At 37.3% G+C, this 13,958-nt stretch overlaps 1 protein-coding gene across 1 annotated transcript; it reads left to right on the top strand.

The window, feature by feature from the left end:
- Positions 1-902: 902 nt before the first annotated feature.
- LOC109058576 (protein Aster-C-like) lies at positions 903-12,147 on the top strand (the record flags this gene model as incomplete). Its single annotated transcript, XM_042714327.1, has 17 exons — positions 903-974; positions 1,304-1,439; positions 1,588-1,688; positions 1,845-1,940; positions 2,062-2,142; positions 3,599-3,723; positions 3,821-3,980; positions 6,003-6,162; positions 6,251-6,397; positions 6,876-6,994; positions 8,167-8,309; positions 8,426-8,529; positions 9,498-9,668; positions 9,872-9,941; positions 10,444-10,563; positions 10,634-10,739; positions 10,975-12,147. Coding segments are annotated over 17 exons (1,980 nt in total), but the record flags the coding sequence as incomplete, so codon positions are not given.
- Positions 12,148-13,958: the final 1,811 nt, after the last annotated feature.

Genomic DNA, 13,958 nt, shown 5'->3' with positions numbered 1-13,958 from the left:
TGATTATAAACATATATAGCCTACTTTATTTGTAAAAAGAACAAGTTTTTTTTCAAGAGAACTGAATATAGCCAATATGTAGGCTACTAATATATGTATAATATAAGTAATATTATGTAATATAATTATAAGACTAAGCTTAAATGAATCAAATATCTAACGTTAGGCCTACAATAAATTCATACATATAATAATATAAATATAAATAAATGTATAATATAGATATTTTGGGAACTTTTATTTATTTGTGAATTATAAGTGTTATGCGAAGTTCAAAAAAAAAAAAAAAAAAAAAAAAAAAAAAAAAAAAAAACCTGAAGAGCCTCCTTGGTGTCATACGTCAAATATGCAAATACAAAGTGTGCTTTGTTCTCAGCGGCGAATGGCACGTTGCTTCATGAGCTGGTACAGTCTGACTGTACACCTGTTGCCAGGTTTGAGTAGGACGGTCGCAACAACCGAGACAGACAACACCGCAGCATGCCAACGACATGCAACGGAATATCTGCGAGGATTGAATCCCATGATAACTTTTGCAAACCCAATCTGTAAACGCCTAGATCTCACATAACCAGGACTCACGGAGCAGGATCTTCTCAGGTATGGATTTTGTAGGCTATATGAGAATAAGCATTTGATAAGTCTTCACTAAGTCTTCTTCTTTTCATAAAGTTCTTTAATGTTTCTGTCAAGGTTCTCTATTAGCCTCTGCATAATTTAAAGGTTAAAGGTTCTTTGGGAAACCTGAAAATATGGCTTATTGGTTTTGTTAATAGCCAGTAGATCAATCTGACTATTATTATTCAAAAAGTGCTTTGCGAAATTACTTTACAGATCAATATAGAAGCCACTAAGTTTTCCCCCACAACATGAAAAACACATCCCAAAAACCAAAAAAACAAAAGACCAACAATGAGCTCACACAAGACAACAGTCAATCCGTGGAAGGCAAATTGAGTTTAGAAGAACAAGAGGTGAGATTGAATATGCTGCATGCTTTTACTTAGATTACATTGGTAGAGGTCACATGGCAGCACTATATTAACTTAATCTTTATCAGATTTGTATTGTACAATTTGATGTACTTTGTCCTGCAAAAGATTGCAGACACTGTATCATGATGAGATTACGCGAATGGCATTGATTGCTACAGTAAGTGTTGTGAGATATTAGTAAGCTCTTGGATGTGTGAAACGTGTTGTTCCCGGGAGCATGCACCTATTATAGTATCTATTTCACAGAATCACAAACAATATTTGACAACTTTATTTATTTATTAAATTGCTGTGATTGTACCTCATAGGGCCTGGAAGTCAGCGGGCAGTGCATAGCAGCACCTCAGTCACCTGAAGCATTGCTTTACACTATTTATAAACAGAGGAGTGACGAGTTTCGGAAGTTATTCAAAGAGGTGCCTGAGACTGAGAAACTAATTGCAGGTGAGACTGATAGATGGAGAGAGGTAAAACCCTAACCCCAAACAAACAAACAATGTAAAACTATGCTCTACTGAAAATGTTGGCAGAGCCACAATATTTGTATAACCATATTACATGTTGTTTGAATGATCCATTTTTTTTCCCCTAGACTACACCTGTGCTCTCCAGAAGGATATCTTGTTACAAGGACGCATCTACCTTACAGAAAATTGTTTATGTTTCTACAGTCATGTTTTTCGTGGTACAAAAGTGAGTTCCACAGAAAGATTATGTTGTGTATTCACTGTATCTCTAATACACGCTATGCCTCTATCTATATACATATAATGAACATAGCTGATTAATTTCATTTATGGATTCCATTGCTCTGCTTTAATAAACCTAATTAACCAGATTTTGTCTTAGATCAGAGTAAATATGCGGGATATCATCTCAATCTCACGAGAGAAGACAGCGAAATGGATACCAAATGCCATCCAGATCAGTACTGACTCAGAGAAGGTGAAGTTCAGAGATCAAAGGTTTTACATTCTTGCTTTTTCCTATTTATGAAGCGACATGTATAGGATAAATGCATTTTTTTTAAATACAGAATATAAATATACATTGTCATTTCCCACAGTTGTTCTTTAGCTCATTTTCAGCAAGAGAGAAAAGTTTCCTGGGCATGTTTCGGCTTTGGCAGAATGTTCTAATGGAGAAGGTGATTTCTTTCTTTTTAACATTTCCCTTTTTAACCTCACTGTCATTGTTTTAAATTATATTAATATTCTTCATATTTACATATCTTCTAAAGTATATTACCTGCTTGATGTACATAACTGTACATTTTTACTCTACAGCGGGTTATTCTGAAATATGATCTGAAATAGATATGTTATAGGAACGGGGATGCATATTCTCAAGAACCCTTCCATTATTAGTTTTACAGTGTTTAGTCAGTCTCAAATGCTGACGCAAACTATTTCTTTGTAGCTTAGGGTGGATACTAATGTGGCATAATAATACCATATGAGGAAAACAGACACAATAATTCTCTATAGACCTATGGTCAGGGATATGCATAAGTGTAAACAACCTAAATCTGTAGGGTACACTTGACAAAGCAGCAAATAAATGGAGGCCTATAGTTCATTGACCCCATCGAGGCGTGGCTTTCTTCAACTGAAAACATAAAACACCCCCTCTCTCTACACACACAAAAAAAACCACAGATGAAACGACAGGAACATTAGTATGGAGATATGATAAACGAATAAACCAGATATGCTGTATAAGGCAATGAATAGCGGATCACTAGGCGGCGCAGTTGCATCCTTTCGTGACTTCCTGATTGTGAGTCGCGCGCTTGAGGCGCTCAGGTTACTAGCGTTCAGCAGGTAGGTGACGAGACGGAGAGACTTTACCCACCGTCAGATTTTACGTATAGTTGAGAATATATTACACACTGTGCTACTTCTTTAAACAGGTCATGTAATTGTAAATAGGTGGGGGATTTTTAGAGCTTCATGAATCCATAAAATGTATTCGCGTCAGTTTGTTGTGTTAATGTATCCGTGTCATACGGCCTTGAAACTATGTTTTGCTTTTCGTTGTGATTGCTCGGCCACTTTTTTTTTTAAAGCGACGCGAATGTTAGTGAACTTTATACTTGAAAGTCTTTTTTTCCCATATGGCCTTTATTGTAGTTTTTCATCCAAATTTTGTCGAGTAACTCTTGTCTGTGTCCGCTGATACCGTCTATTTACATTTACGATGTGTGTCGCTGAAACATCGTTAAGCCTTATTTCCATGGTAACCCTAGTTTTCGGCAATCTTCAATCGTTACGACTGCGAATGGAATATAACTGAAAAAGCTTCTTTTTTTGAGGAAAAATTCTATCTTTTTATTGTAGTACTGTACTACACTTTCGCTGGTACTGTCTATATAGTATATATTAACATAGTATTTGCTTGTTAATTTTGTTTTTTAAACAAAGCGATATTTATTACTAATATTTTGTACAAATATTGGCCTCCCAACAGATTTGCTCCCTGGTAGTGATGTGTGGTAGTGGCTTCAGTGATTTTATTTTATTTTTTTATCTTCAAACGTGCAGACGGGAAGAGGATGAAACATGTGAGTGTACATTGCTCAATGTAGCTTTCCTGTCTTGCAGAAACTGACCAAGTTGGAGCTGTTGCAGATGGTCAAGCAGCATTATGGCAACGACTTAGGATTGAGTCATGATGAAATGGAAAGCATTCAATCATCAGTTGATACTGTCACACTTACCGTGCCCAGGTTGACTACACGCATGTACACATACCCAAACACATCTTCACATGTCAACGCCTGCTTGGACAACTGAGAGATTTTAGGTGCCATCTCTCTGTTGCAGTCTGAATATGCGTGGAGAGGATTACACCGGGAGGCCAGAAAGGCCCACATCACTTCGTCTTCCCCAAGGGGAGCTGAATTCTTATGAGGCCACCACACCGCAGGGAGACGACACACAGTCTTCAGTTGGACTGCAAAGCATGCTCTCAGCAAATGGAGGGGTACATTGACAAATATAGTTTCTTTAGCAGATCGATTTTTCCTAAAATTGTTTGTATAATGACTGGTAGGGTTGGGTGATACGGTGAAAAAAAAAATCTCGATACATTTCAGTCTTTAAACTATAAAGTAGGTGACAATTTTATTTAAGATTTTACTAGAATTTTTTTTTTTAAGTTTTTTTTTTTTTAAATGAATATTTATTACCTACCTACAAATAAATTAAATAAATATATATACAGGTGCATCTAAATAAATTAGAATGTCGTGGAAAAGTTCTTTTATTTCAGTAATTCAACTCAAATTATGAAACTCGTGTATTAAATAAATTCAATGCACACAGACTGAAGTAGTCTTTGGTTCTTTTAATTGTGATGATTTTGGCTCACATTTAACAAAAACCCACCAAATTCATCTCAACAAATTAGAATATGGTGACATGCCAATCAGCTAATCAACTCAAAACACCTGCAAAGGTTTCCTGAGCCTTCAAAATGGTCTCTCAGTTGGGTTCACTAGGCTACACAATAATGGGGAAGACTGCTGATCTGACAGTTGTCCAGAAGACAAATCATTGACACCCTCCACAAGGAGGGTAAAGCCACAAACATGCATTGCCAAAGACGCTGGCTGTTCACAGAGTGCTGTATCCAAGCATGTTAACAGAAAGTTGAGTGGAAGGAAAAAAGTGTGGAAGAAAAGATGCACAACCAGCCGAGAGAACCGCAGCCTTATGAGGATTGTCAAGCAAAATCGATTCAAGAATTTGAGTGAACTTCACAAGGAATGGACTGAGGCTGGGGTCAAGGCATCAAGAGCCACCACACACAGACATCTCAAGGAATTTGGCTACAGTTGTCGTATTCCTCTTGTTAAGCCACTCCTGAACCACAGACAACGTCAGAGGCGTCATACCTGGGCTAAGGAGAAGAAGAACTGGACTGTTGCCCAGTGGTCCAAAGTCCTCTTTTTAAGATGAGATCAAGTTCTGTACTTCATTTGGAAACCAAGGTCCTAGAGTCTGGAGGAAGGGTGGAGAAGTTCAAAGTCCAGTGTTAAGTTTCCACAGTCTGTGATGATTTGGGGTGCAATGTCATCTGCTGGTGTTGGTCCATTGTGTTTTTTGAAAACCAAAGTCACCCGTTTACCCGTTTAAGAAATTTTGGAGCACTTCATGCTTCCTTCTGCTGACCAGCTTTTTGAAGATGCTGATTTGGTGCCAAAAGCACCAAAAGTTGGTTAAATGACCACGGTGTTGGTGTGCTTGACTGGCCAGCAAACTCACCAGACCTGAACCCCAGAGAGAATCTATGAGGTATTGTCAAGAGAAAAATGAGAAACGAGACCAAAAAAATGCAGATGAGCTGAAGGCCACTGTCAAAGAAACCTGGGCTTCCACAAAACCACAAAATAGCCAAAAAATGATCACCTCCATGCCACGCCGAATTGAGGCAGTAATTAAAGCAAAAGGAGCCCCTACCAAGTATTGAGTACATGTACAGTAAATGAACAAACTTTCCAGAAGCCCAACAATTCTCTAAAAATGTTTTTTTATTGGTCTTATGAAGTATTCTAATTTGTTGAGATGAATTGGTGGGTTTTTGTTAAATGTGAGCCAAAATCATCACAATTAAAAGAACCAAAGACTTAAACTACTTCAGTCTGTGTGCACTGAATTTATTTAATACATGAGTTTCACAATTTGAGTTGAATTACTGAAATAAGTGAACTTTTCCACGACATTTCTAATTTATTGAGATGCATGCATATATATATATATATATATAAAATATTATTATTATATATTTTTTTTTTTTTATTAAATATCAGTTTTAAATATTGTATATAACTTTTTTTTTTAAATATATATTTTATTTGTTGGTCAAAATAATATTGTTATTGTATACATTTCATTGAAGTATTGTTAAGACTATTCAACTAAATCACTGTGAATATATTGTCAGTATTCAATACATTAATGGTCAACCTGTCAAATCTTGATATATGTATTAAACTCTCAACAGGACGACACTCTCAGTACCCCGTCCCATCAGCGCAGTCCAAATCTGTCATTAAACCGCTCAGGGTCTGAACGAGTGTCTAAACGCTCCTCTCTCTCTCTGGATCTAAATGCCAATGAAGACCAGCTCTCTGATAACAGCAGATCTGACAGCCTGGAGGAGGGTGAGTTGTTTGTGTGTGTGTCTCGGCTGTGTCTCATTCCATGGCTGTGTTGATGCATTTTGTTTACTTCATTATTGATTATTTGTAGTGGAAGAACGTGAGACAGCATCTCCAGTGTCTCAGGGAAGGCTGTTTGTGAACCGGGTCTTTCACATCAGTGCTGAGAAGATGTTTGACCTGCTTTTCACAGATTCTAATTTCATTCAGAGGTTTATGGATATCAGGAAGATCATAGGTATGTTTCTCCTTCCTTTTACCTCTCTTACAATCTGCTTAAGTCATCAGTTCCATTCCTGTATAGATTTGATTGGTAAAAATAGTAGAACTTTTCATTTCAGCATTTTGTAGACTTTGGTCATCCATAAATAGTCATATTTTTGCCATTTTTTTTATTTATGTACTATTATAGTATTTATTAAAATGTTGAAAAATGGTTAATTTTTTTGTTTTTATTTTTTACTTTTTTCAGTAATTTTGTTGTTTTGTAATTTTAATATTTATATTTACCTTTAATTTATATTTATTTTCAGTTATTGTCCAAGGCAACATTTCTAAGTTTAAGTTTTTCAACTTGATTTATTTAATTTTATTTATTTCTCTTACCAAAACAATGTTTTATAATATTGTAGTTTTAGTTAAAAATACCAAGATTGGTTTTTGCATTTATTGCTTTGCCAGACTGTTTATAGTAATGAAAATGTATTACCTGACAGGTGCAAGCTCTACCTCTTGGCAAAGCGAGGCATCTGGTGGTATGAAAAGGACTTTGAACTACACCATCACTATTAATAACCCCCTGATTGGCAAGTTTTCCACTGCCACAGAAACCCAGGTTAGATTCAAAACTGTATGGCTTCCGAAAACTAGCGATCTGTGTTTGCTACCTACGCAGGAGATTCAAAAGTGACTTGTGATTTGTGTGTCAAACAAATTGCAAAAATTGTTGCACAACCTTATTTAAAGGCTGTGTTTCACTGGTTGCACTGTCAGCTATTAGCTAACATGCAGTATTTGGTTATGTCACATTTATATTTAGAGACTTAGTTAGCAAGAAGGAGCTGCAGTTGTGGATCACAAGGGTGATGATTATTTATTTGATTATTTTTGTAATATTGGCACCTGTTGTGGCCGCTTTTATCTTGCAAATCTGAAAAATCGCTATGTCCAGTCTAGTTATCTGTGGTTTGTCAGTTGTTTTTGTGTGAAATTAAATCCATAAAACAATAAAGTAGTTTGCCAGAACTATTTTAACTGAACTTCACATACATTCTGGCCTTTCAGCTCTTAGTATGTGATGCAAAGAATAGTTAAAAAAATATGTAAAAAAAAAAATTAATTAGGCAATAGTCAATCATTAGTCAATATTCCATTTATATTATTCAAAAATAAACAATTCAACAAACAACAAAATAAACAATTAAATAACTGGAGGCGTGCTGCAATTACAAATTCAGCTTCATCCAGTAATTTGATCTAATCGTGACTGTTTGAGCTAATTGCACTTTAAAGTTGATGCAATCAGTTAGATGAAATAATCATGTTTTATGCAGTAATGACCTGCTTGATGGCTGTGGCTACATTCATACAATGAATGTGTAGGATTGATTCTCAAATTGTCCTGTACGAACAGCAGTGTACAGGATTGAATAATGTTGCATAATATCTATATGGACACTTAACCAAAGTCATTATAGGCTTGATTAATGGCTGTAAACATTGCTAGTAAATATTTAGACTTTGTCTGGTGTCTTTAAAGATTTCATTTTTATATTTGCAAATATATTTGGTTATAGTTATAGATTTAAACAGTTATTGTATTAAATATTTAAGGTAGTCACTTTGTTCAAAATTTAAAGGAAACGGTGTATTTCAATTTCAACAAAACTGAACAGAACTATATTTAGCAATCCAAACAGGACTGACATCTGTATTGTGCTGCTGTGTAAATTCATCCTGTGTGTGTATGTGGAATATTTTCTGATTTCTGTTCTTTGTGTATTTTAGACACTATATAAAGAGTCAAGGGAGGGTCAGTACTACATGATAGATGCGGAGGTCTACACACATGATGTACCTTACCATGACTACTTCTACACTCAGAATCGCTACTGTATCATCCGCAACTCCAAGCACAAGTGCAGACTCAGGTGAGCGGTGTCCTCATATCTGTACGTCTAACCACTTTCATTTTAAGTATAGCACTGAAATCTCTTGATGTAAGAGCCATTTAGTAAATAGTTGAACTCATGATTGCTCTGTGCAGGATTTACACTGATGTCAAATACAAAAAGCAACCATGGGGTCTTGTTAAATCCTTTATCACAAAAAACTCCTGGAGTGGCATAGAAGACTACTTCAGACACCTTGGTTGGTATAATGCATTTTATTTTTACTTTCCCTAGCCCTCTATTTTCCCTCTTTACTTATTTTACCTCTAACTTCTTGTAAATTGTGCCCATTTTCTAGAATACTGAATGTCATTAATTATATTATGTCACTAATTATATCTAAGTGTTTCTTGTTTCACTTCACAGGGTTCACAGGGTTATTATAGTTAGGCTATATATAGAATACAACTAAAACCATAAATGTGTTAATAAAATAGAATTAACCAAAATAAAATTGAATAAACTTAAACTTTTTTTGTGTTACTTCTAGTTCCCAAGTCAACATTTCTCATTTTCATTTAGTTTAACTTGATATAGTAAAATAATTAAAGCTAAAACTGAAATGAAAATTTTCTAGACATATTTACAAAATAAATAAAAGACAACTAAAACTATCAAATTAAAATGAAAACAGAAAATATAATATATAAACTTTCAAATTATTAATTAATATTAATAACAAGTAGCACTGCTTTATAGTGGCCCAGTCTGCAATCCATTGCCTTGTCTGAGTCTGTATATATCCTTCGCTACAAATCAAAACAGAACAGCGTATAAAATACTTCAAAACAAAGTTACAATATAAAGCTATAGTCCAAAACTAATATAGATCAATTAAAATGAGCAGAACTGCAGACCGTGCTCAATGTTTTTCTTATTGACTGGAAAAAGAAAGCTGTCTAATAGCTTCTCTGCCATGGGATGTTGGATTAGGGAATTAAGAGTTATGAACATTAGTGACCTGATCAGAGAGTCTAGGGAGGGCTATTAGCAGCATGGATGTGTTATGCATCAGCTAGATCCATTGCCTGCAAGGCCATTTAATTACTAAACTACAGGGGTGCCAGAAGCCAAATCCCTAATCGATCCACTGACCTCAAAATAACCACTCTGGACTCACAAATTAATGCATTTTTAATGATCTTCATTTCACAATGCACATTCCAGAGGCAGAGCTGCAAGAAGAGGAGGCAGAGTTGACTCAAGGAAGCGGAGATGCTGGAAAGACGGGTGGTTTGCGCAGGAGGCGAAGAGCTTACAGTCGCACCCTACAGGAACACATTAAGCCAGGAAAGCAGTACAGCACAGACTTAGATCAGCAGAGAGCCGGCACCATGGGTATAAATATATGTATAGTTTTAATCTCTGAATCCAATATCTCTGCTACTGGCCGTAAAATACTGATTAAACCACCAGAAATTGTTTTCATGCCAATAAGATGTTTATTTTGTGGCCTATGCTTTTTAACATTTAAGCAAACATTGAAGACATTGTGTATTAGACTTTTAACAATTAGACTGACATTGCATGTTACATTATAGGTGCCATGGATATAAAGAACACACAACACAGATGGAACATCACTTCGATTGTGTTTGGGATGAGCTTAATGTAAGGCTTCATTCACACTATAAGGCCTGTTTCACATCTCATAAAAACAGTAAGCTGTGTGTAAGCTTGGAGCTCTGACATTGACAGTGTTTCTGCTGCGTAACAGAACCACAAAAAGATTCTAGGTTACTACATTGAGTTTTTTCTGTATTTACAACCTAAAATCATAAAATAGTTGTTAGAGTTACTACTCTTGATTTGCATGAGGAAGGTGAGCACATAGTCATTCAAATGGTAAATAATCTACACCGAATTGAAAGTGTTTGTTTGGAACCTACAATCCCATAAACTTTCACTGTGTATTCCATACGTTGCTATTTTGCAAAAGATTGTGTTGATAAATGGGTTAACAATGCATGTTCTCCATATTTTCTGCTGTGTTCAGTGTGCTGCAGTGGCAAAAATAAGAACATATTTGCCAAAATAAATATGTGCAGCCATGATGATTTAGAATGACCTAAAAACCTAATGTGCTTATGAATGTCATTGTTTTGCCTCTCAGACTTTTTGTTCTGGTGGTTTTGAACTTGGGGCTGTTCTATAAACTTTGGGCCATGGAAGATGTCGCTCACCGTATGTATCTGAACACCAAGAACAGAATGAAGGAGAGAGCAGAGTCCAGGTAAAGGCTCTTTCACATTGTAAAATTTGTTAATTTTTATGAACAAAACTGACTTCATGTTTTTATGTAGTCTGGCACCTGACCTAGGGACTAGACAGGGTATGCCACACAGAAGTCAAGAAGAAGCTCATTTACTAAGGGCAGTACTGCAGGACTCCATTAACCTTCTAGAACAGGTATGTTTGGGTGTTCTATTAAACACACCCTGCAATGACATGTAAATGCAAAACAAACTGGTTGTTCACCATTATACGTCAGTGAGATGATCCTTCCAGTCTAATTTGGCAGTTCTTGATCAGAAAAAGTTGACCTTTTGTTTTTAGTCAAAACTATAGCTACAAACGGTATCTCGATTGGCTGAGAAGTCTCTTATGTGATTGTTTATTTTTTCTGGTTCCTTCTTCTCCACAGCTACGCAGTTCTCTTGTGGTGCTTCAGCAGACCTTTCAGGTCTACAACAGATCCTCCTCTCAGCTTTAAAGGGCATTGAGTTTGGTGACCTGACAACACAAGGGTTTTCTTCCCATGAGACCTGTCCTCACTGAGGAGTGTTGCCATAGTACTGTCACTCCAGGGCAGGCTCGTAGCCATGCTCATCATCTCTCTGGACTTTTTTGTTATGGTTGGATGTTTTTTTTCAGTGCTGTTTTTGTCTTGTAGGGGATCTTCGTACTAGTACACTCAATTTTGTGAGTTTCCTCTTGGATTTACTAACTTGACCTTGAAGCTGAAGGAGAGAAGCAACAATGCATTTTCTCATTCTTCAAAGCTGATATTGCTGAAGGTAAACCTTAGTGACAACAGTGTAGCAGGTTGAAGCACAATGGCTTCTCACAACCATGTCCTGAAATGCTTGATGCTAATTTGATGGACAGATTTTTTTCTGGACTGCAAAAGAAGCCTTATAAAACTAAAAAGTCTCAGAGATATAATGGATTCAGTGCAGTTGCACAGGGTCTTCACTTTAATTATGAAGGGGGCAATGCAGGCCCATTGCCTCTAGCTCACTTTAAAGCTCTGCCTAACATTTAGTCATGTGGCCTTTTTTTTTGTCTTGATTTAGATAATGTTCTTGTCTTAAGATACCTCTAAGAATTTGTAAATGATTGCACCTTAAAACCTTATTAAAGCAGGGATCACTAATGACAAATGATTATGCTTATTGAAATTGTAGAATGCTTGTAGGTTCTGAATGTTTATATGGATGTTTAATAATGTCTAATAGTAAAGGTTTGTGTGAAGAAGATAAAAATCTGAAGTTTACTGTAAAGGATGAGTGGTGATGTTTGAAATTGTTTACACTCTTGGTCTTTAAAATACCACTTTTGTTCAAATTTTAGGGACTGTACTGTCACTGTGAACTAAATTTGTGACATTCATGTAAATTATTTACAGTGGGGAAAAGTGTGGTAATTTATCAAAAGAGAATGTGTAATCCTCAAGCATTTAATCATTTCACAGAAAAATATGTAAGAGGTGGATGTGTATAGATGTCTATTTTTTTCTTATTAAAAATATTCTTCTGAAATTTTGTTTTTAATAAAATTTCCTTGGAATCTATTAATAAATAAAATTCCCATGGCATTACAGTGTTCAATTTGTGAAACTTACGATTTTGAGATTTTATGGTAGCCTACATGAAATATCACAACATTGCTACATTATGACTATTCATCCCGAGGGTGCGACAGCATGCCCCCGAAAGTGCTGTCTGGGTCTCTAAAATAGATAAAAATTACTGTAAAAAAGTTCAAGTTTTTAGGTTTTAAAAGGCTGCAGACGTGCATACGCAGCCCTTAATGACGTCACGTCACGTGTACGTTCTGTCAAGGAACTTGAAATATGTTGCATTTTGTGTTTGTCGAGAAACACAAAAAAAGATAGTTACTAATAAATAGTTAGTCACTATTTTAACTCTTGCCATTTTCAATTCAATGTCCATTAAAGGCGAAAAAGTGAGAGAGAAAAATCAGACTCTGGAAGCAACTGGAAACGGTGTTCTCTGTAACAAACCATGGCCATTAACATCTCGGTTACGTATGTAACCACAGTTCCCTGAATAGGGAACGAGATGCTGCGGTGACGTCACCGTATGGGAACACCTTCGGTGTGACGAATGTCTGAAGCCCTATACCATCTCGCCAATCCTATTGGCCAAATAGCGCTTGGCACCGCCCTACGCATGCGTACGCATCGTATACCCGGGCGGCCGCGCGCTATTTCGCTCAGATTTCATGAACTGAAGAGAAGAACGCTATCAGGTATGGAACGGCCGGGACCGCAGCATCTCGTTCCCTATTCAGGGAACTGTGGTTACATACGTAACCGAGATGTTCCCTTTCATAGGTCACTTCGATGCTGCGGTGACGTCACCGTATGGGAACCCTATACCATAACGCCTGACGTACCTGATAGCTGGGATCCAAGGAAGCATCTGCTCAAGCGGAGAGAACCCGGGAGCCAGGAGCCGTCCTTACATCCAGACTGTAAAACTTTATAAAAGTGCTCCGGTGAGGACCATCCTGCCGCAGCACAGATATCAGCCATAGAAGATCCACTGAGGGCCGCCTGAGAGGAAGCGACTGCTCTAGTGGAATGAGCTTTGACTCCTAGAGGCGAGGCGAGACCGCGCGCCTCATAGGCTAAAGATATTGCCTCCATACCAACCAATGGGACATGCGTTGCTTTGTGACAGCATGGCCTCTATTCTTATGTCCAAAACAGACAAACAGATGGTCGTGACTCACGCCATGAGGCTGATCGATCGACATAAGTCTAAGCGCTCTGACAGGGCAAAGACTTAGATCTTCTGATCCTATCCCAGCAGGGGGTAAAAGCCTCCAGGACCGTCTGCTGAAAATGAAAGGGGTTCAAAGCGACTTTAGGGACATAAATTAGGCCCTCGGTCGCGCAGCAATACCTTCACAAAGCCTGGTCCAAAATCCATGCACGACGGCGAAACAGAAAGAGCCTGTAAATCCCCAACTCTCTTGAGGGAGGATAAGGCCATAAGAAGAAACTGTCTTCAAGGTCAGGATTTTATCCTGTACGGTTTCCAAGGGCTCAAACGGATGTCCTGATAGACCTTGCAGTACAATAGATAAATACCATGAGGGAACTCGCACAGGGCGGAAGGCCTCAGCCGTCGCGCACCTTGTAAAAAGCGAGAGACCAGAGACCAGCGATGACGGCCCACTGAAGCAGCACCATCCATATATACGTGGTTAGCTGAAAATGGCTGCCACATAAACTTTCAAAGTTGCTGGCGTTACAACATCAGAGAAACGGTCTTGAAGGAACTCCAGTACTGAAGCCACTGGGCAGTAAAACTGGGTCTATATACTACGAAAACCACACCAGGTCGTAAACAGCTTCCATTTGAAAGCATATAAGCG

This window comes from Cyprinus carpio, chromosome A24, assembly GCF_018340385.1.
Source record: "Cyprinus carpio isolate SPL01 chromosome A24, ASM1834038v1, whole genome shotgun sequence".
Classification (NCBI taxonomy): Eukaryota; Metazoa; Chordata; class Actinopteri; order Cypriniformes; family Cyprinidae; genus Cyprinus; species Cyprinus carpio.
The sequence above is the reverse complement of the archived record's forward strand: the minus strand, read 5'-3'. Positions and strand labels throughout refer to the sequence as shown.